At 45.9% G+C, this 22,663-nt stretch overlaps 1 protein-coding gene across 2 annotated transcripts in view; it reads right to left on the reverse strand.

Annotated features, from left to right (window-relative positions):
* Nucleotides 1-10,270: 10,270 nt before the first annotated feature.
* The window catches only part of WTIP (WT1 interacting protein), a 57,965-nt gene continuing 45,572 nt past the window's right edge, over nt 10,271-22,663 (reverse strand). For both annotated transcript variants that reach the window (XR_014528841.1, XM_083515191.1), the window contains exons 4-8: nt 19,262-19,324; nt 18,554-18,684; nt 16,898-16,949; nt 15,545-15,613; nt 10,271-14,924 (exon numbers count right to left, since the gene is read on the reverse strand). Coding sequence is in view for 1 of the 2 variants with exons in the window: in XM_083515191.1 (XP_083371317.1) it covers nt 14,772-14,924; nt 15,545-15,613; nt 16,898-16,949; nt 18,554-18,684; nt 19,262-19,324 (468 nt within the window). In the remaining variant the exon portion in view is untranslated. The remainder of the gene's footprint in view (nt 14,925-15,544; nt 15,614-16,897; nt 16,950-18,553; nt 18,685-19,261; nt 19,325-22,663) is intronic.

The following is a 22,663-nucleotide window of genomic DNA, read 5'->3' on the forward strand; positions in this document are numbered from 1 at the left end:
TATTCCCTTTCTATGAAGGATGATTTATGCCCATGACCTAGTACCTTAACAGGACCTTAAAGTGGTCAGTTTAAGTTTTAACAGCCTTGGTGGTCCTCAATGCCCTCCCCAAATGAAATTAAAACATTCCTCTTTGGCACCTTTCAGTACATAACGTGTGCACAATAAAAGGTCAGAAAAATCTTTCTCCCTATCCCAGCTGTGCTGCATCTGCACCATTAAAGTCTCCCTGCCCCAAATTTTCATCTAAGATAAGCATTATAGCTGCCCACTGGCACTGTGAAAATAAAAGTATGTGCGAAGGCTAGATGCAATTTCTGTGTGTGTAGGGGTTGCTTATGTGTTAGTTAATTTGGAAGCCCTTTGAAGAATTCTACAAAGGGATCAAAGACAAATGATTAGAAAGATTTCAGCGAACTGAAGAAAGATCGGACCAGATCAAAGGGAGCAGCTGACAGTTGTTGGCTTGCCATGACTGAGCCTGATTCAGTGGCTTGTTTTATACCTCCTGACTTGTATATTCCTGATAGTCCTAAAACAGCATCGTTTACCGTACTATAGGAGTATATGCTGCTAACTTACGAAAATATGTGTTTGCTCATTTGATTTCGCTATCAGTGAAACGACGATGGATATTATGGAGGAAAAGCTAATTCTGAGTTACAGATAAGAACATAAAAAATGCCTTGCTGGATCAGATGGCCAATGGCCTTCCTTGTTTTAAAAAAAGCTCAACAACTTTGATCTGAACCCCCAAAAAGGGGTAGATCACTGCCAGTTTTTAATTCAGTGAGTAGATCACAGACTCTTGGGAGTTGGCCACCCCTGGCCTATCTGGTTTAGCATCCTGGCCTCACACTGACCAATGAGGTGGCTGTGGAAAACCAGCAAGAAGGATTCAGGTACAAGTGCCCTCCCCTTCCCGTGGTTTCCAGCAACTGGTATAAGCATTACTGCATTTGACCATGGAGGCAGAAAATAGCCATCTTTGATAGTAGCCATTGAAAGCCATTTGTCAGTGAAGTTATCCAGTCCCCTTTTAAAGCCATTTAAAAGTGGCCATTTATGCCCTGCTCTCAAATTTATAGACATTTCCACTGAATTGGCTTATATGTAAAGTAGTAATACCCTAGAACAAAGGCCACCTTTCCCAACTTAGCACCCGGTAGCTGTTTTGGACTACAACTTCCATCAGCTTCAGCCAACGTGGCCATGCTTGCTGATGGGAGTTGTAGTTTACAGCATCTGGAGGGCTGGGCTGCTGTAGTCTTTAGTTATTAGTCTTCCCTTACCTGTATATCAAATTGGAGCATCGTAGGATTGTTGAAATTTCCCTGAAGAATGTGAACTACAGTGGTACCTCGGGTTACATACACTTCAGGTTACAGACTCCGCTAACCCAGAAATAATACCTCAGGTTAAGAACTTTGCTTCAGGATGGGAACAGAAATCGTGCTCCGGTGGCGCAGTGGCAGCGGAAGGCCCCATTAGCTAAAGTGGTGCTTCAGGTTAAGAACAGTTTCAGGTTAAGAACAGACCTCCAGAACGAATTAAGTTCTTAACCCAAGGTACCACTGTACAACAAATGTTTTGTACTACAAATAAATTGAATCGTCATTATTTTTAATTATTAAACAAAAACTACTTGGATAATAACTTGGCTAGCAGACAGGCATGCTCTGGGACTTTGCAAGCAATTCTGAGGCTTAGAATTTGGGTAATTGGCTGCTTTCTCTGTGGCGGCCCCTAAGCTGTGAAGCCCCCTCCCCACAGAGGTGCACCCAGCACCTTCATTATACAGCTTCTGGTACAAACCTCTTTACCCTGGCTTTTGACACTTGTTTTTAGGACCCATCTTATTTTTATGGTTGTAAGGTGTTTTAAACCATTTTGAATATGGTGTTTTAATACTATAAACCCCTCACCTGAGACCTTAGGCTGAAGGGAAGGCAATAAACAAACAAACAAGCAAACGAGATGACAGTGGGCATGCATCTATAGGACACGGAGTTGTACAGTTTTTGGTCCGTTACAGAGAAGGTTCTTTAACATCCCTAGTTGGCCAGCCATCCCCCTTTCTGCTGAGAAGAAAAATATAGTCCCACAGAACCCAAAACACGGGGTAAAAACCACATGAAGGTCCTTGATTAATTGTGGCCTGCCCTTGGTGGCATGGGTGACTGCAGGCCATGAGGCTAAGTGATACGATTGCCTCAGGGGGCAGATCCATGGAGCAGAAGATCTGGCCTCCAAGGAATGCATTTGCTGCTGCTGCGAGTGTGATGGCTGCTGCACACTCCTTGAAGGCCAGATTTGCTGCCTCCTCGGCTCCCCCCCCCCCCCAATGCCTCCTGTACAGAAGCCTCTTGACGAATAGAAGGCACTGCTGGTCTTCCACTCCCAGGGAGGAAATGGGGGCTTTCCTTTGGGTCCCCTGGGTTCTGCACCTACCTGGTTTGATTCAGAGCAGGCCTGTTTCCTTCTGAGTCCCACTTCAATCGTCAGGTAAAGTTGCTTTGATTTCCTTCCCCCACCTCTCCGATGCAAATCCTTATTCTCCCATTGTTCCCTGGCTGGGTGGTTCACCTCAGGCGGCAAAACGTCTTAGGCCAGCCCTGAGCAACTGTATGTGGCCAGTGTTCTGCAGTCATCTCAGTGGGCCAAGAACAGTACAGCCTACAGCAGTACTGTTTTCAGCCATGGGCTGTGAGGGGCCGGACTATATTTTGAAAAATAAAAATGAATGAATTCCTATGCCCCACAAATAATCCAGAGGTGCATTTTAAATAAAAGCACACATTCTACTCATGTAAAAATACCAGGCAGGCCCCACAAATACCTCAGAGATGCATTTTAAATAAAAGCACACATTCTACTCATGTAAAAACACGTTGATTCCCGAACTGTCCGCGGGCCGGATTGAGAAGGTGATTGGGCCACATCTGGCCCACGGGCCCTAGGTTGCCTACCCCTGGCCTACAGGATACACTTGCTTAATAGCTACACAAGGCCACTGCCTGCCACAAGGAGGAGCATTCCAAGGGGGAAAGCGTTAAATGCAGAAGGGAGATAGAGCTGCAGGATGTATCTGCTGCATGGGAGTTAACTGATCGTTCCAGTAGGGGTCACCCAGAGACAGTGAAGAAAAGGACTGGGAGACTGACGGATGCCACAAGCATAGGGAAGAGGCAACCGCAAGGCAAACTGCTGGGCTGCCTTTCGTTGGGGCAAAGCAAGCTATCAAGAAACATGAGAACATAAGACCAGTGGCCCATCTAGGCCAGCGTTCTCTTCTCACAGCAGCTGACCAGATGCCCACAAGAAACTTGCAAGTACAGTGGTACCCCGCAAGACGAATGCCTCGCAAGACGGAAAACCCGCAAGACGAAAGGGTTTTCTGTTTTGGAGGCGCTTCGCAAGACGAATTTCCCTATGGGCTTGCATCGCAAGACGAAAGCCCATAGGGAAATGCTGGCGGTCGGGAGCAAAGACTTTCGCCCACAGCCGGCCTTCAGAAGAGGACCTCTTCTGAAGGACGGCGGGGGGCAAAAGTCTTTGCTCCCCCCCGCCTGCCTCCCCCCCGCCTGCCCCGGGTGATCTTAAAATGCTGGCGGGCGGGAGCGAAGCGTTCGCTGCCGACCCCCAGCATTTTAAAATCTCCAAGGGACAGCAGAGAAGTCTCTGTCCCGGGGAGATTTTAAAATGCTGGGGGTCGGGAGCGTTCGCTGCCGACCCCCAGCATTTTAAAACGCTGTTCCGAAGCGGGGGGCGGGAACAGCTGCCCCAGCCGCCCCACTTCGGAACGATGTTCCGAAGTGGGGAGGTGGGGCGGGAACAGCTGCCCCATCCGCCCCACTTCGGAACGATGTTCCGAAGGGGGGAGGTGGGTCGGGAACAGCTGCCCCATCCGCCCCACTTCGGAACGATGTTCCGAAGGGGGGAGGTGGGTCGGGAACAGCTGCCCCATCCGCCCCACTTCGGAACGATGTTCCGAAGGGGGGAGGTGGGTCGGGAACAGCTGCCCCATCCGCCCCACTTCGGAACGATGTTCCGAAGGGGGGAGGGGGGCGGGGACACCTGCCCCATCCGCCCCACTTCGGAACGATGTTCCGAAGGGGGGAGGTGGGTCGGGAACAGCTGCCCCATCCGCCCCACTTCGGAACGATGTTCCGAAGGGGGGAGGTGGGTCGGGAACAGCTGCCCCAGCCGCCCCACTTCGGAACGATGTTCCGAAGGGGGGAGGTGGGTCGGGAACAGCTGCCCCATCCGCCCCCCTTCGGAACGATGTTCCGAAGGGGGGAGGGGGGCGGGGACACCTGCCCCATCCGCCCCCCTTCGGAACGATGTTCCGAAGGGGGGAGGTGGGTCGGGAACAGCTGCCCCAGCCGCCCCACTTCGGAACGATGTTCCGAAGGGGGGAGGTGGGTCGGGAACAGCTGCCCCATCCGCCCCACTTCGGAACGATGTTCCGAAGGGGGGAGGTGGGTCGGGAACAGCTGCCCCATCCGCCCCACTTCGGAACGATGTTCCGAAGGGGGGAGGTGGGTCGGGAACAGCTGCCCCATCCGCCCCACTTCGGAACGATGTTCCGAAGGGGGGAGGGGGGCGGGGACACCTGCCCCATCCGCCCCCCTTCGGAACGATGTTCCGAAGGGGGGAGGTGGGTCGGGAACAGCTGCCCCAGCCGCCCCACTTCGGAACGATGTTCCGAAGGGGGGAGGTGGGTCGGGAACAGCTGCCCCATCCGCCCCACTTCGGAACGATGTTCCGAAGGGGGGAGGTGGGTCGGGAACAGCTGCCCCATCCGCCCCACTTCGGAACGATGTTCCGAAGGGGGGAGGGGGGCGGGGACACCTGCCCCATCCGCCCCCCTTCGGAACGATGTTCCGAAGGGGGGAGGTGGGTCGGGAACAGCTGCCCCATCCGCCCCCCTTCGGAACGATGTTCCGAAGGGGGGAGGTGGGTCGGGAACAGCTGCCCCATCCGCCCCACTTCGGAACGATGTTCCGAAGGGGGGAGGTGGGTCGGGAACAGCTGCCCCAGCCGCCCCCCTTCGGAACGATGTTCCGAAGGGGGGAGGTGGGTCGGGAACAGCTGCCCCAGCCGCCCCCCTTCGGAACGATGTTCCGAAGGGGGGAGGTGGGTCGGGAACAGCTGCCCCAGCCGCCCCCCTTCGGAACGATGTTCCGAAGGGGGGAGGTGGGTCGGGAACAGCTGCCCCAGCCGCCCCCCTTCGGAACGATGTTCCGAAGGGGGGAGGTGGGTCGGGAACAGCTGCCCCATCCGCCCCCCTTCGGAACGATGTTCCGAAGGGGGGAGGTGGGGCGGGAACAGCTGCCCCATCCGCCCCACTTCGGAACGATGTTCCGAAGGGGGGAGGTGGGGCGGGAACAGCTGCCCCAGCCGCCCCACTTCGGAACGATGTTCCGAAGTGGGGAGGTGGGGCGGGAACAGCTGCCGCCGCCGCCCCACTTCGGAAAGCTGTTCCGAAGTGGGGCGGGGGGCGGGGACACCTGCCGCCGCCGCCCCACTTCGGAACAGCTTTCCGAAGTGGGGCGGGGGGGGGCGGGGACACCTGTCCCATCCACCCCACTTCGGAAAGCTGTTCCGAAGTGGGGCGGGGGGCGGGAACAGCTGCCCCAGCCGCCCCACTTCGGAACGATGTTCCGAAGGGGGGCGGGAACACCTTCTGAAGGCGGGCAGGGGGCGAAAGTCTTTGTCCCCCCTGCCTGCCTTCCCAGGGGCTTTTAAATCGCCCCGGACAGCGGAGAAGTCCTCCGCTGTCCGGGGCGATTTTAAAATGCCGCCCGCCAGCATTTTAAGATAGCCCCGCACAGCGGAGAAGTCCTCCGCTGTCCCAGGGTTTTTTAAAATGCTGGGGGTGGGAAGAAAAGCCCTTGTCCCCCCCCCCCCCCCAGCCTTCAGAAGAGGTCCGGGGACAGACTGTCCCCGGACCTGGCCTGAAGGTGGTTTCCCTAGGAACGCATTAATTGATTTTCAATGCATTCCTATGGGAAACCGTGCATCGCAAGACGAAAAACCCGCAAGACGAAGAGAATTGCGGAACGAATTAATTTCGTCTTGCGAGGCACCACTGTACATGAGTGCAAGGAGCATTTGTCCTTCCTGTGGTTTTTAGAAACTGATATTCAGAAGCATTACTGCCTCCAGCTGTGCAGGCAGAGCATAGCAATCATGGCTCCTATATAGCCTCCACAAATTTGTCTAATCTTCTTTTAAAGCCATTCAAAGTTGGCAGCCATTGCTGCCTACTGTGGGAGAGAGTTCTGTAGTTTAGCTATGCCCTGCGTGAGGAAGGACTTTATCTGTCCTGAATCTTCCAACATTCAGCTTCATCAGACAACTGGCCAGCTAACAATGGAATCCAATGATTTTAACCCTTGCTGGATCCAGGAATTAGAAGGGACTCAGACAGCCTAACCACTCACCCTAAACTCGCAATAATACGTTGTACAAGACAGTGTTCATTATTTGGAACCAACAAGGCACCTGAAGTTATTTTCAGAGACAAAGTAATAGCTGAAGCTACCACATGCTTCTATTTTTAAAAATAGGAGTATCATTGAAATTAAATTACTTGAAATTAATTAATCTATTAAACCTTCATAAATATGTATATGCATAATCAATCATTTAGGAGGGGGGATTTATTTGATTTTAATATGATGCAGCCACACAATATAGGAGACAGATGCAAGGCTGTCCTTTTTTTGGAAGCAAGATGGAAGAAGTGCTCTAAGATGGCCCCTGTGGTCTTTGTATGTAAATAGGTATGCTGACCTCTGTCAGGAGGAGGACAGAGGGAACATGCCCCGCTATTTCCCCATGATCTCTCAGCAGCATTTGGTACCATTAACCACCGTATTCTACTGGAGTGGATGTTTGGGGTGAGTGACACTCTTTACGGTCCTAGGCCGTATAGGGCTTTAAAGGTAAGTGAAGAGAACAGAAGAAACAGGCAGCTAAAGAATGAGAAAGGGATAGTGAGAAAGAAGATGGTGGCAAAACCTCCCAGGTCTCAAGAGTAGGAGTTTGATGGAATGCACCACACAATAAATAAGAGATCCAGCCATCTTATTCTTAATAGAAGCTTCTAGAACCATGTGCTTTACTGCTTCCTTAGGGACCCACATTTTTTCCCTACAGCCAAGAAACCTCAGATCGCCGAGGCAGGGCTTAAAGCAAAAAGGTTATTAGAGTAAACTACCATATAATTAAGATAATTGTGAACAATAACATCATTTAAGAAGAAGGTGGGTTGGGTTACCACAGACGACTCATCATGCCGTCTGTCAATGTTGGAAAGAAAGAGAGACACGCATTCAGCAGGCAAGTCCAGGCAGCAGCTCTCAATGCTGGGCAGCATGTGAGGCATAGAAGGTTGGGCACCAGATGCTGCCAGGTAAGATCAAACAACTGGTGGCCGGGGGGGGGTGAGAGGGGAGCAAACACAAATTTGTCACAGTGGGGCATAGTATCAGCTCCTCATGACTCAAATACAGTGGTACCTCGGGTTAAGTACTTAATTTGTTCCGGAGGTCCGTCCTTAACCTGAAACTGTTCTTAACCTGAAGCACCACTTTAGCTAATGGGGCCTCCTGCTGCTGCCGCGCCGCCTGAGCACGATTTCTGTTCTCATCCTGAAGCAAAGTTCTTAATCCAAGGTACTATTTCTGGGTTAGCAGAGTCTGTAACTTGAAGCGTATGTAACCTGAAGTGTATGTAACCCAAGGTACCACTGTACCACCTTCCTTATCTAAGGCCCTTGGTGCGATTTGGGCTGCAACATCCATCAACTTGGCAAAGGCAGGGCTGGTGGTTCTGCTAAGAGATCCTAGTGGAGGAGATTCTGAAGGTGTTTGAGGACAGGGATTTGAAAAGTCACCGAACAAATGTATGCCACAACAGCAGCAAGAATACTTATTGCAAAGTACTGGAAGACACAAGAGCTACCCACTCTGGAAGAATCGCAGATGAAGGTGATGGACTATATGGAACTGGCGGAAATGACTGGCAGAATCTGAGACCAGGGAGAAGAGTCGGTGGAAGAAGATTGGAAGAAATTTAAAGACTATCTACAGAAATATTGTAAAATTGATGAATGTTAGAATGATGTTGGATAGAAATTAAGTGGTTTTCAGCTGTAATATTATAAGGGAATATGAAAAATGGATTATTTAGGTAAAAACTTAATGTCATAATATTTTAAAATTAAAGACTAGGATACACAAAGAGGGTAGGGATTTGCTGAACCAACAAACCGAATTGGAATGCAAAAAAGGGAGGCGTGAGGAGGTCCGGGAAATAAGCTAATGAAAAATAAGTAATGGAAAGATGGAGTTGATTTTAAGCATTTTTTATATTTTTTATTTTTTAATTTTTATTCTGTAATACTTTGAAAATCTTAATAAATATCTTATAAAAATAATAATAAAAAGTCACCGAACAAGACCACTTGTTACTGCTCTTACCTTGCCTTTCCAGTGGGAAAGTCTCTCACAATCCTGTTAGGGTGCTCCTGTACGCTGGGTGTAGGTAACAGAAGATACCTGCGACACTGGATTCTGCAGGAAAGAAAATGAAATCAGGATATATTATTTTGAAGTGCAAACAAAAAGAACCTGATCTAAACTTTGCTTCAAATTCTAAAAAGACAAGTGTCGCTGAAGTGAACCAGAAGCACTTGGTTTGCCACAGCTGCTGTGCATTTCACGACTTCTCACTGGATTGTGTCCCAAGTCTTGCAGAATATCCCAGCCGGCATTGTAAGCAGCATTTAAATGTAATCTTTAACCTTACCTGCATCCTTTTTATCGGTCCAAAAATATCTGGAGCATCTATTTGTGAACCCTGGGCTGTTAACGGATCGTGTTGTTTGATTAGGAGACACTTCATTGTTCCTGAGTTTTTGCCAAAAGAAAAAGAAGGGGGGAAAGCACCTTTTGGGCCAATTATTGTGAAGTCTTTGCTTGTTTAAGGCATCTCTAGGAGTTGTTTTTCCTGCTTCACATTCCTCCTTTTGCTCCTTGGCTACTTTTAAAAGCAGCTGAGCAATTGCTGCATTTCCAAACACAAAGAACAATAGCACTTCATGCACGGCAAAGGCCATTGGAGCAAATATTGATCAGGGGGCTTGAATGCCAGAAAAGCTTTTGCAGAAGGGGCACACCCAATATTGCTAGGAGAAAAAAAAGATGAAAAGTCTAGCTGATCACCTGCTGATCTGGAGATTCCAGTCTCTTATAAATGAGGGCGTCTTTTCTAAAGCCAGAAAAATAAATCCTCTTTCTTCACCACCTCTACATGACTAGCAATGATCTCATTTCCTCTCTCCCCCACCGATATTTGCAGAGGTGGGTCAAAATAATACCACCCACAGAGATGCATCACTTTGATAATAAAGGTAAAAGGGAGGATTTAGGGATAAGCTGCTGCTGCTTTTAGTAGATTTTAAACCATGACTACCAGATTTTATTTTTTTTAAAGTCCCAGGTTTCCACAGAAGACTTTGATGTATGCAGGAAAGTCAAAGCAGTATAACTAGCTTAGCAGTTTAAGCTCTGAATCCGTTCAGATAATGAATTCTGGATTTAACTTTTATTTTATTTTTTAAGAATACTTGATAGACTTCTGTCTTTAGGTGCATAACACCACACCTTAAAAATGGGCCTCGTTACAATTTTGTCTCCTGTGGGGTGAACCTCTCTTCTTCCCAACTTTCAAAAAGCAGTTGCCAGCAGTAAAATTGCTGATTCAATCATCCCAGGAAGGAAGCTGGAGAACTGAGATAAATAGTGGTAACAAGAGATGAAGCTGCAGATCTTTTTGACAAATTAAAAATTAACAAATCACCAGGTCCAGGTGGCATCTACCAGAAAGTTCTTAAAAGACCGCAAGATGTGAAAATTCTGATCTTCTAACACAAATATAAAATTTCTCTCCAAGATCAGCTTACATAAGTGAGGACTGGAAAGTGGCCACTGTAACCCTTAAAAAAACCACAAACCACTGGCACATTTAAAAGTGTACAAAGGACAGCTGTTGGAGGGGTGTGTGTGGATTTGTGGGCGAGAAAAGGCTTGTACCATCTTTTCTGCTTTCTGATGCAGCTTTGCCATTTATTTGCTTTTAAAAAAATAAAAAGTTAAATGACAAAATAAAAAGGTGTTGGAGCAGCATGGCATGAAACACGCAGTTTGTTCCCATAACCAATCAATTCCTTCTAGGTAACACACTATAAAATCAGAAGTAACTACAAAATGTCTTTATTGGGAAAAAAAGCAGATTATAACATCTAAGGTTAAATGAAATTCTGACTTTTAATATTAAAATAACTTAGGACGATAGCAAGCAGCTTCTTTAGATAAATAAATCTACATTTCCCAACTTTAATTCTTCAACAATCAAGGAAACCAAATGACAAGACAAAAACCCGGCAAGTCAATCTATGTACTAACTAAAAGGCCGAAGGTTTTAGAATGATATATACAAACAAGGTTAAACTAACATATTTGCAGCATGTAAACTAGACACAATATACAAATTGGGCATTTAATATATTTCCTACAAAATAAAAATCAACATTGGTCCAAGTTCTTGGAAAAAAAACTATATTCTTTTAAAGAAAATGAAAATAATTCTTAAGAAAAAAACTTAATTTAAGTCAAATTATATACTCTAGTTATGGCATTAGTTGCATGATGAATCAAACTTTCCTCAGGGCATGAGAAAGCAGCTTTTGTGTGCCTTCTTCGAGCTTTGGTTTAAATTCTTGGACTTCTTGAAATTCTGAATTTCAGAATGTGCACCCTCTATTTTTAAGCAATTCTCTTTTCATTCAAATTCAAAACTACTTTGGTCTTTCCTTTGGAACCTTATAATTTTAAGGGATATGGTGGAACTTCCAAGTAGGCTGTTCTTTTGCATTTTCCAACAACAGAGAAATGTGGAAGGCAAAATTCCTGCTTTTTTCATTAATGCAAAGACTAAGCAATGAAACTGAAAGTAGAAAGAATAGGAAAAATCACCAATAAATATTATGGCACAAATGAAAGAAGTGTTCCATCCCTGTTAAATAAGAATTCTCTCGAAGCAAACATAAAAAGCTGCCTCAAACTCTTTGTCCCTCTAATCCAGCCTTCTGGTGCCCTCCAGATGTTGGACCATAACTCCTATCTGAAGGGCACCAGGTTGGCAAAGGCTATTCTAGTTCAGTGTTGCTTCCTGACTGGCAGGAATTCTCCAGAGACACAGGCCTTTTGCATCACTTGCTACCTGTTCCTTTCAACTGGAGAAGTCTGGGACTGCCTGCACACTGAGCTATGCGCACCCCCAAAAAAAACAACTTGAAGGGAGTTTCTTTTTATACTTTCCAAGGAAAAGAGGTAAAACGTTTCACTCTAATTTCAGTGCACACCATTTCAGAGTCGCTGTGGGAAGCTTTCTGGATGCTTTCTTCTTAACAAAAAATAATTAAGGAAATCTAAACAAGCTCTGTTTTTCAAAACGGAAAGAAAAAAGTTGGCAAGACACAACCCACTGAGCCGTGATCAAATTCCGCTTTCTGTGGAAAAACAGTTTATGGAAAATGACTGCATTCTGGACAGGGCAAACTTGGTCTTGCTAGAAATAAAAAGGTTCAGCATCTATATAACAATACGGAACTGCGTAAAAAAAAAGAAAAGAAAAAAAAGACCTGAAACATTTTTAAGAAGTGAAATTAAATACTCCATTCCAACGGATGTCAGTTTAGAACAGTAAAAACAGTAGTGTATGTACATAGTGTGGATGTTGTGCTATTCACTGAAAATTAAGGCAGGAATATGAATTAAAAGGTTTGCCACTAATGGTCAAGGCACTGGGTAATACAAACTTCCCTGACTTGGCGGCCTTCAGATGTTCTGGACTGCAACTCCCATTGTGGTTATAGGGTGGGAAGAGAGGAAGACAGTTAAACTTAAATGATGGAAGGAGGTTGGTTTTAGGTGGACTGGCCCCAATCCAGAGAATCACAGGAGAAAAGCATGCACAATGTTGAGCGTTCAGCAGGGATAACCAACACAAATGCTGTTGGACTACAATTCACACCAGCTCAGGTTAGTATGGCCAATGTTCAGGGATGATGAGAGTTGCAGTCCAACAACATCTGAAGGTACTTCAATGGCTACCTCTGATGTTCTGAGAAACAAAGCATGCTGTACAAGGGATCCAAATACGACGAGCATCCATCACTCCAGGTTGTGGCATGTACTAGACTCCACACCCCATGAAACAAGCTGGGCCCACTGGATCAAGACTGTTGCTTCCAACACCAAGAGGGCCCAAGCATTATCCTGCATCAGTTCAAAAAGGTGGCATTTCTTCCTTGCTGGAGAGAGAACAGGTATATTTTTAATCCATTATATTTTATAATATAAAAAGGGGGCAAAATCTCAAAACTGTTCCTTTGCCATTCCCCCCCCCCCTGTATAATTCCAACAAAACAGTTTGGCAACCTTCCTTGACTGATGCCTTTTAGGTTTTGTGGACTAGAACTTCCGTCAACTCCAGTCAGAGCAGACGTGGTGTGTGAAGCCTGCTTTGAGGGATTTGGTTTGGTTTGCTTTCAACGTATAACACTGATGTTCTGTTGGCTGTTGTGGCTGACAGCTTGAAAACGAAAGGATCACATTCTTAGTTTTGCTGAAATTACTGGAGCATACAACTGTTTACAGCAGACAGAAATCTGGCCCCCGCATGTAAAACTTAAAACCAGTTAAAACATGCTTAAGGTCGATAAAGTCTTATGAGTCTACAGAGTTCTGGGTGTTTTGTAGGAGCTCAGGCAAAACAGGAAAATATGCACATTTCAAGGAACTCTTTGTGTTTGTTATTAAGTATCGTTTTTACTTCCGCTTGGCCTCCAAGGACATCTCCAAGTAGGTCTGCACATCATAAAATTGTCTCTGGAGAGGCGATGGGTAAAGACTTTCAAGGTGGATTTGGTGAAAATGAAAATTTCAGCGTGCCACTGGCAAATCTATCAGTGACTCCCATCTTCTGCCACCCTGTTTTCCAGGGTGATTGGTTCTTGTTACTGAACTGTCCAAACAAGCTGCTCTTGCCAGACATTCTAGGCGATTACACGATGTTTAAATGGCCTTTATTGAATGTGGCATGACCCCCACTTCAGCCTGAAAAAACAGTCGGGTGGGGTGAGGGGAGAGATGGAGCAAATGCCCATCAGGGCCTCCTTGGAAAACTGCTATGTGTTTGTCAAGGGCCACTTGTTTCCTAATAACCTGAAATCAGTTTGAAAATGCTGGGGATTCAATCATTAATAATTTGACCTCCAGAGTTGAGCTTCTCAAGAGGCAAGCTGTAAAAATCCAGCATGGAGCAAACCAATTCAAAAGGACTTCTCTGGAAAAAGCATGTCTGCCACTTGCAACTGAAACCACACCATAAATCTGCTGCCCTTAAAAAACCACACACACACAACAAAGGCAACATATAATCTAGTACAATTGCAAAACAAGTAGAATTTTGCATAGTCAGGAGGACTGAAGTTATTAGCTGAAATTGGTGTAAAAGCCAAAACAAAAACAAAAAACATACACCAGAATTTGAGGACCTGGGAAGCCACCCCTAGTGGCTGTTTATCTGCCACTGGTAAGCAGGCAGTGATGTCCAGAGTGCCAGGGCCAAGTCACTGTGAGGAAAGACATGTTAAAACAGGAGACTCTCATTCCTTGGTTGCCTCTTATTAGGCTCCAATGAGCAAGGGAGCATCACAAGGCAGGGCGGGAACATCTCAGCTCTTAGGCAGCCTTTCGGGTTTCTGCATCCCATCACACCAGCCTTCCTCCCAGACGTTTTAGACTACAGCTCCCATTAGTCCCTGCCAGCACACCAATAGTACTATTATAAGCAACTATGCCCATAACTATATAGCTGCCTGCCAGCTCAAGGAGGCTATGAGGTTTCAACTTGCCCTGGAGTCTATGTTGTAACTGGATCCGGCCTGCATCCCTAAACTGGTAAAATAATGGGCACCAGAACTCCCACACAAGGGATCCCAAACATCTAAGAAACCCCCTGCAAAAATGCTTGTTGCATTGATGATTCCTCAGTGGGTTCAGTTCATATAATATTCTACAAAGAGCTTCTTCCACATCTCTCTTGTTGGCACTGTATGAAAGCACCATGGGCTAAGACAATGAATTTCTCCCCCACAGAACAACTTCTTTCTCTTAAGTCATGTTTAAATCTGACCATGACTAAAAAACAAAACAAAACAAAACCCAATCCTCTCCTGCAACAACCACCCAGACCCTCATATTGTGAGGTCATTTCTCAAAACGCCTCAAGCCAAGATGCAATGAGACCCAGCATAAAAATGTAGCATTTATCCGCTTTCTCCTGCAGCACTGCTGCAAGCGGTTAAGATTCTTGCAGGGACCCAAACTACAATGGGACAAAACTATGTCGAACAGATGGCCCTGCCTAGCATAGCACAGAAAACAACACTTCTCGCTGCACTTTTACAGTTACATCCACGTGGTGCATCATTTTTCAAGTACCCAGTGTCTTGGGAGGAATTATTTAGGCACACACTCTGAGAGGCGCACCTCTCTTTTCAGTCTCAGAAGCAATAAATAAACTTGGCTGCTTTGTCTCTTAAAAGAAGAACTGACAAGTCATCTGTGGAAATCTTCTCCCGCCAACAACAGCCTCCCTCCTGGTTGCAATTTGATGGGGCGCGAAACACCTCAGAGTTCTGTAATGTGCATTGGGTATCCAGGGGGAGGGTGGGGTGGCACTGTCATACTGAGGCGCCTGATGTGACAACCATGGCAAAGCAAGTGCCCCTCTAAAGGATAACAACGGCGGCCTTCTTCGTCATTGAGCTGGAGTCCACAGTCCTAAGAGGAACAAGAGTATGCACATGTTAGACAGCTGGGGAAAACTCCTAATGAAAAGAATCACATTTAGGCAGCCCTCACCAACCTGGTGGCTCTCCAGGTGTTTTGGACTACAACTCCCAACAACCCTTGCCGGCTTGTGGCATGGATACTTGAGGGGATGTCTTCTCCCACATCAACCATACACCAAGCTCTATCTCATAGTCCCTTCTCCAGATTTTCCTGCCACCTAAAGGGTGGAAGCAGTGCACAGAACCTTTTCAGTGGTGGCTCCCAGCTTCTGGAACTCTCTCCAGGGAAGCTCACCTGGCCCTATCTTAATGTTTAAGTGACTGGCAAAGCTGCCCATTTCATTTCCTCAGCCTTTTATCCTTTGATGAATTTTTGCTGCTGCTTCCAGTGTTGCATTTTACTGCTGTAAAGTGTTTTCCTGATATAGATTACTGTTTAATTGTGTTTTAGGAGCTATTGTAAAGCACCCTGACATGTTTTCTAATCAAAATACTGTAAAAATAAAAATGGCGGGCGGGTAAGGCACAAGCGCCAAGTTGGAGAAGGCTGGCTTCGACCAAGGCCAAAGAGCCTGCCTTACTCAGCATCGGAGAAGCTCCAAGGTTTACCTCACAATGGTAACACTCCACGTGGTAATCCCTGTCCATCGACACCACCCGGATGGTCTCCTCGGAACCCTGATTTGAGGAAGGTAACAAGTAAGGTATGGCAGAATTCTATAATTTCTCCCTCAATGAACATACGCCCTCAGTGAATCCCATCCCCATTTTTATTTTTGCAACTTAACAAGAAAATGTCTCTCCACTTCACCCACTCTTTGCTTCATTTGGGGAGGGGGTTTCTGGAGGCTGGCTCTAGTGGAAGCAGAATTGTTCCATTTTATTCCATTCTTCTGTCAGGCAAGGATAATTCCTTGCAAAATACAGTGTACAACTTAAGGCTGAGGTGCAGATCCCCCCCCCCGCAGAATTAGAGCTTTGTTGGGGCACTCAAGAGGGAAGAAGGGAGGGCCCCATACACCTGCAGGTTGTAAAGAAAATGGGACCTACAGCTACACACATCTGGACAGGAGCAAATACTAGAGTCTCGGGGTGAGTGGGGAGAGGAGCTCTGTGCCATGCAGATATTTTATCTGTTGGTCTAGGGAAAGGTTATCATACTGTTTCACAAGTCTCACCTAAGAGAACCACCTAACAGTTTGTGTCCAGTACGTTGCTGCCTCTTCGCCAATGACCCAGGAGTGGCTTTTAGAGAAAAATGGAACGGATGTTGATGTGGTTGACTGCTAGCCAGGTGCACTTACTTAGGCTGCACACATTTACTGGTACCCAGGAAAGCATGTCAGGACCTTGTAGTCAACACATTCCACATCACCAACAATAAGCAATTCTGTTCAGCACATTGTAATAAACCACGCAATAAACAAAAAGAAACTCAACAAATACTCTCTGGCTGTCAGTTGTAGCTGGGGGCTTTATGCTTCAGACAATTTGATATGCTTATGGACAATTTGATAAATCTCATGGAGGAAGAGGGCGCCTTTTTTGTTTAAAGAACAGACCCCTGCCAATCAGTTCCAAAGTCAGCCTGAGTTGAGATGTGGTTAGAACATCAGGTCTGTAAACAACATATTTTCTTTGCAGTCCAGAAGGGAGCAGATCCACCTTAAAAGGCTGTATAATCTCTGCCGTGAACAGGCAGATGGATTTTACTAGAAACCTTGCTAACCTACCTTTGAGTGAGTCAGAGAAGGGGGTGTGGAAGAACCTGCATTTGAGACAACCACATGTCGCTTGCTTCAAAGTAGCCCTAGAATGATCTCATCATCTTCATTGTATGTGTGCAAGCATCTTAATTCTATGTCAGCAGAGTTCAAACAACACTTTTAAAGTGTCGCCTTCTTGGTAAATTTAAGGAGACATAGGGAAGGCTGCAAAGTATATGCAAATGGAATACCATACCTGTGCTGGTAAAATGGGCTGGTTACAGGAAGCACATTTTGGTGCAAAAACCCTAGCATGAAAAGAGAAAGTATGTCACACTCTTGTTTAATAAAGAAAGCAAAATAAATTTAAGAGAAGGATGGGAGAATATGACAGCATTTTAACTACAGCTAAAGTTTGGGGTCCCTATAGCAGAAGTCTTGCTCAAGCAGTCTTCTCTTTTGGCTCAAGTCCCAAATACCTGGTTGAGGAGGCACCCTTTCCCTTATTGGTAAATTCACAATGTATCATCACTAAGAGCAAGCAGAATTTCTCAGCCTGTAAGCAGGTGTTGGCCCCGCCAGATGTTGTTGAAGTACAACTCCCATCAGCCCCTGCAAGCATGGCCAATGGGCAAGGAAGATGGAGGTTGTAGTTCAGTAACACCTGGAGGGTCAGAGGTTCCCCACACCTGTTTCAGGGGCTGGCATTCTAAACTTTTATGAGGTACTGGGTTCAATAGTTTAAACTGGCCTCCCCCAACCAAGATGCTTTTGACTACAACACCCATCAGCCCCAGCACTGTATGGCCATACTAGCTGGGGCTGATGAGAGTTACACTCTAAAACATCTGGAGGACTCCAACTTAGAGTAGGCTGGCTAGGAACGTAACAGACTGCTGGATCAGGCTGTTTTTGGAGTGGTCAACCAGGACCCAGCCACCAGTAGCCTTAACCTCCATTAATTGGCCAGTCCTCTTTTAAAAGCTATTCAAGTTGATGGCCATCACTGCATTTTGAGGGAATAGGGGTGGGATTTCATATTTTAACTACGTATTATATGAGCCAATGTTTCATTTTATGTTTCCCGAGTCTTCCAACACTCTGCTTCGTTGGGCATTCTCAAAAGTTCTAGTGTTGTGAGAGAGAGAGAGAGAGAAAAAAACTTTCTCTAACCACTTTCTCTGCACCACACATATTATTATACACCTCTAGCATGCCTTCTCTTACGTGCCTTTTCTCTAAACTAAAAAGCCCCAAATATTTTAATTAATGCACACACATTGGAAGAGGTAGGGAAACCTTTGGTTTGGAAGGGGTAAACTTGGCTCACCTGGTGTTTGGCAGTTTCCCCCAAACCACACAAAACCTGCCCCGCAACTGACATTGCATGTGTTCTTTCTGAGCAGAGACTGAAAGGAGATTGTACAAAGCCCCCCAGGGAGCCCCAACTTTGGAGGTCTGATGCATCAAGCCCTTCAAAGACCACTGATGCTTTGCCTCCTCTTTGGCACTGTAAAAAAGCCCTTTAAAACTGGAGCAGCCAGATGCTATTGGACTACAACTCCCATCATCCCTGACCACTGGGCCATGGTGTCTGTGGTGGATGGGCATTGTAGTCCAATAACATCTGGAGGATATCATGTTGGCTCTCCCTAATTGAAAAGGGTGCACTCAAGGCTCAGGACACCTCCTTGTTTAATGCCAGCTGGAATGTGCAAAATTATTGCAAGGCTTCTCTCCCTTCGCCCCATTTACTCTCTGGTATTTGAATTCGATTTAAGACTGGATGATGCTTTCTTCTCGGTGCCGTTTTGCAATACCTGAAAGCAACAACCAGCCCTTCCTCATCTCATGCACAGTCCGTCCCCCCTCTTCCTCGTCCCCCCCAACATACAAGGTTCTGCGTTCTCACGTGTGATAGTCTTTCACACAGTAAATATTGTTCTCCACATCTACAGTGAAGGGGACGCCATCTAGACATTCATTGCAGACCACACAGCGGAAACAGCCAGGATGGTAGGACTTCCCCAAGGCCTGCAAAATCTGGAAAAGAAACAAAGACAGCCCCAAAATCAATTCTCATCCCCTTGGAGGTATATTACCTACATAACAGCTACTACAAAATGGGTTGGCATTTGGGGGAAGAGCAGCAACACAGTGGTGAAACATCTGCTTAGTATGCAGAAGATCCTAGGTTCAGTCCCTGACATTACCAGGTAGAGCTGGTGGTGTTCCCTGTCTAACTAAGTCACTGCCAGCCAGTGTTGGCAATACTGAGTTAGACCAATGGTCTGATTCAGTATAAAGGCAGCTTGCTGTGTTGTTCCCCTGCTTTCATTGAGCTCTTCACAGTGACCCCAAGGTCTCTGTTCTAGTCAGTTACTGCAAGCTAAGACTCCATCACTTAATATGTGAAGTCTCTCCTCTCACCGCCTCCGCAAAAATCCCAACAACATGAAGGCACCTTACTCTATCTTGAAGTATTGTTGGCATTTCAGAAAGGAAAGGAAACTTCTTAAGGTGTGTGTACATGTTTGGGTGGAGGGGAAGTAAAAGAGGGGAATAGAAACCACCACCACCCGCCTAATATATTGCACATTTTAGAAGCCTCTCCTCTTACCATTTCCATTATGAGGTGTCCACAAATGAAGCACTTGTCTGCAGTTTGCTGAAAACCTGAATACTGTTCAAGAAAGAAAGGGAGAGAAAAGGAAAGATGGTTACTTGCTTCCTTCCTCTCTCTTGCTTGTTTTGTTTTACCTCCCAAAGCTTCCGAATCCAACAATAAGGTAAGCCGGCCAAATCTTGAAGGGCAACTGCCAATCTGGAAACATGGACGCAAAAGAAGAAGAAGAAGAGTTTGGATTTGATATCCTGTTTTATCACTACCTGAAGGAGTCTCAAAGCGGCTAACATTCTCCTTTCCCTTCCTCCCCCACAACAAACACTCTGTGAGGTGAGTGGGGCTGAGAGACTTCAAAGAAGCGTGACTAGCCCAAGGTCACCCAGCAGCTGCATGTGGAGGAGCGGAGTCGCGAACCCGGTTCACCAGATTACGAGTCTACTGCTCTTAACCACTACACCACACTGGCTCTAAACACTCTAAAGCCCTCTAAACACTCATCTTCAGGGGGAGAATAATTATTCTGAGATTCTGCAAGCTGAAACTGACCCTTAATGCAGAATTATGATATTGAAAAAGCAAGTTTTTGGTGACTTTTGCTCAGGGGGTTTCTTTGAAAACACACAGGAGGTAAATCCAAAGGTAGCTGATATAGCTTGGAAATGAAGAAGAGATGGGCAGCAACACTTTTACAATAACAGATTATACATAATAAATACATTGCACGCAAAAAGAAGAAGGATAGACTGACAGTAACATATAATGAACTAATAAAACTGAGCATCTTTGAGTTAAGTTCAGCAGAGTAAAATGGTGGTGGTGAAACAAAAACAGTGGCTGGTCTAACTGTACCTAATAACTGTTTATGGTTGCATCCTTGCCATGGCCGTTGTTCCAGGGCAGATTTCACAATCAGATTATCATTAGACAGACAGACAGACAGACAGACAGACAGACAGACAGACAGACAAACAATAGTTGTAAGTGTATTTTCTCAAATCTTTTTGAGAAAAAGGAATGAGAAAGATTTTAAAAAGAGACAAACAGCCCAACAAGAAGCTTGCAGGAGATACAGAATGTTGACTTTTGGCCAAGGGATTAGCTTGCTGATGTCTCTGACAACTTACAGTAAGCATCTTGGAGGAGGAAGAGGAAGAGTATCAGGTCCCTGGTATTTTTCTTTTTATTAACCCCCCCCCTTATGTCACTTAATAATGTTTCCAGCTAAGGGAAAGAGGGTGGGATTAACCATTTTTGCTTTTGCACTCCCACAATTTTACAATAGCAAGTACCAGGTATGTTGAGTGGCAGGTAGCAAAGCCTGATCCCTCTTGCCACATAGTGCAGGAAGGCCTTGAGGTGGAGAAGAAAACAGGGGCCCCTTCCCTTCCCTTGAACACTCTCCCCATCTTTGGAAGGCTTGTCTGGCATCATCAGGCTCCTTTCCAGGTTGCCTGGAACCCCAAACAGGAGTACTTCCCATATGGGGAGAGGATATGTTTTGTTGCAATTGAAATGGTGTTTAGTTGCAGAAAATGAGAGAGGCTAGTTAAAGACGAGAGATCACGTTTTCTCAGCCTCAAAATGTAAACATACATTTGTAAGCAGAGTGTGCCAGACAAGTGCTTTGAACACCAAAATGACCGAGCCACCACAACCTCTGTGAAATTCCAGCCAGCTAATCTTTAAACACTTATTTGCTAGGGGATGGACTTTACCTCACCTTCCTTCAGTCCAATGTAAATATAATGCCACACGACTGCCCTCTTCTCCCATGCAAAAGGGGTGCTCCACTATTGGCACAGCACTACCCTTTCAACAATGCACTGGTCTGACTTAAGCCACTGCTTAGTTCAGCATTTGATTATTTGAACCAATTTGGGGCTATTGCAGGGATCACTTCTGTGGGGTGTGGGTGTTGAAGTGTATCCTGTAGATAAGACATGGAACACAGTACAAGGGCAGGAAAAGAGGTGAACTTGTCTAGACCACATCAAATGGCCTTGAAAGCATGGTGGAGGCAGGGGTGTGAGGCCAAGCGTCCAGTCAGTGTGCATACAGAGGTGTGTGGGTCTAGGTGCTTGCATGCACACACTAACACATACAAAAATGCAGGAGGTGAATGCAAAAGAAGAGCAGCTACTTTAAAATAAACTACAACAAGCTGGGTTTCAATAAACAAATTCACTTAAAGCCCCCACAAATCTTTTAAAAATTGCAGCAAATCAAAATTGCTTTTGACCTAAAGCTGATTTTGGATCCAAGATTCTACAAGGGTTTTCAAGGGAATAATTATTCCTTATTATCCATTTTTATTCTTTATTACTCTGTTGCTTCTCTGCACTGTATTCTGTGCCATTTTGTTTTTTTGCACACGCTGCACCAGGCTAAACATGCCCTCACCTATTTCTGAAAGCAAGACTTATGAGGAATGGTTGAAGGAGTTGGATATGTTCAGCCTGGAAAAGAGGAAACTGAGAGGAGATATTCCAGCCATCTTCAAATATCTAAAGGGCTGTCACATGGAAGATCAAGCAAGGTTGTTGTCTCCTGCTCTGGAGGCTAGAACCCAAACCAATGACAAGAAAGGAGATTCTGAATAAACATCAGGAAGAACTTTATGACAATAAGAGCTATTCAACAGTGAAGTAGACTCTATTGGGAGGTGGTTGACTCTCCTTCCTTGGAGGTTTTTAAGCAGAGGCTGGGTGACCATCTGTCATGGATGCTTTAGCTGAGATTCCTGAATTACAGGGGGCTGGAGTCTACAATTCCATGAACTAATCCCAAATTATGTTATCAAAAGTAAATTAAGCAAGTAGTTTTGAATGCCTGCTTGCTTATTCTAGATACATAACTGTGGCTGTAACTCTTATATATGCAGCCTTGTTATGGAGAATGGATTTAAAAACAAAGACAGATCTTGACCAGATCTATTTAGTCTAACATGCTAAAATGGATGTAGTCCTCTTCCTACTGAGGAACCTGGGAGTGTTTGGCCTCATGACATCTTTGCAAGTTAGCCAGGGAAGCTGTTCTTTTTGAAAAATGCGCTAGAATTCAAGACTGCAGTGAGCAGGGATTTAACTCAAATCCAATATCCGGGGGTGGGAAGAGCATGCCTGGCAGCTGTGGGGTGCCTATCGGCAGGTGAGGCCCAACAGACTTTCCCATAGCCCAGCATGAACTGAGTACCCAGGGTGCTCTGGGGCCCTTCAGCAGATGAGTCCATTGAAAAGGTTTCCCTGAAAAATTGAAAGCAATAACGCACAGCTGTCCTACACTTTTAAGGAATCATCAAGATCTTCTCTGCTGTCTTCCCTTCTTGCTTTGCTCTCCTCCTTTTATCCCACCAGGAAAATGAAGCAATAGCCTCCAGAAGGCATGGGCTTCTGGCTA

Source organism: Podarcis liolepis (genome assembly GCF_965112155.1).
Source record: "Podarcis liolepis genome assembly, chromosome: 7".
In the NCBI taxonomy this organism is placed as follows: domain Eukaryota; kingdom Metazoa; phylum Chordata; class Lepidosauria; order Squamata; family Lacertidae; genus Podarcis; species Podarcis liolepis.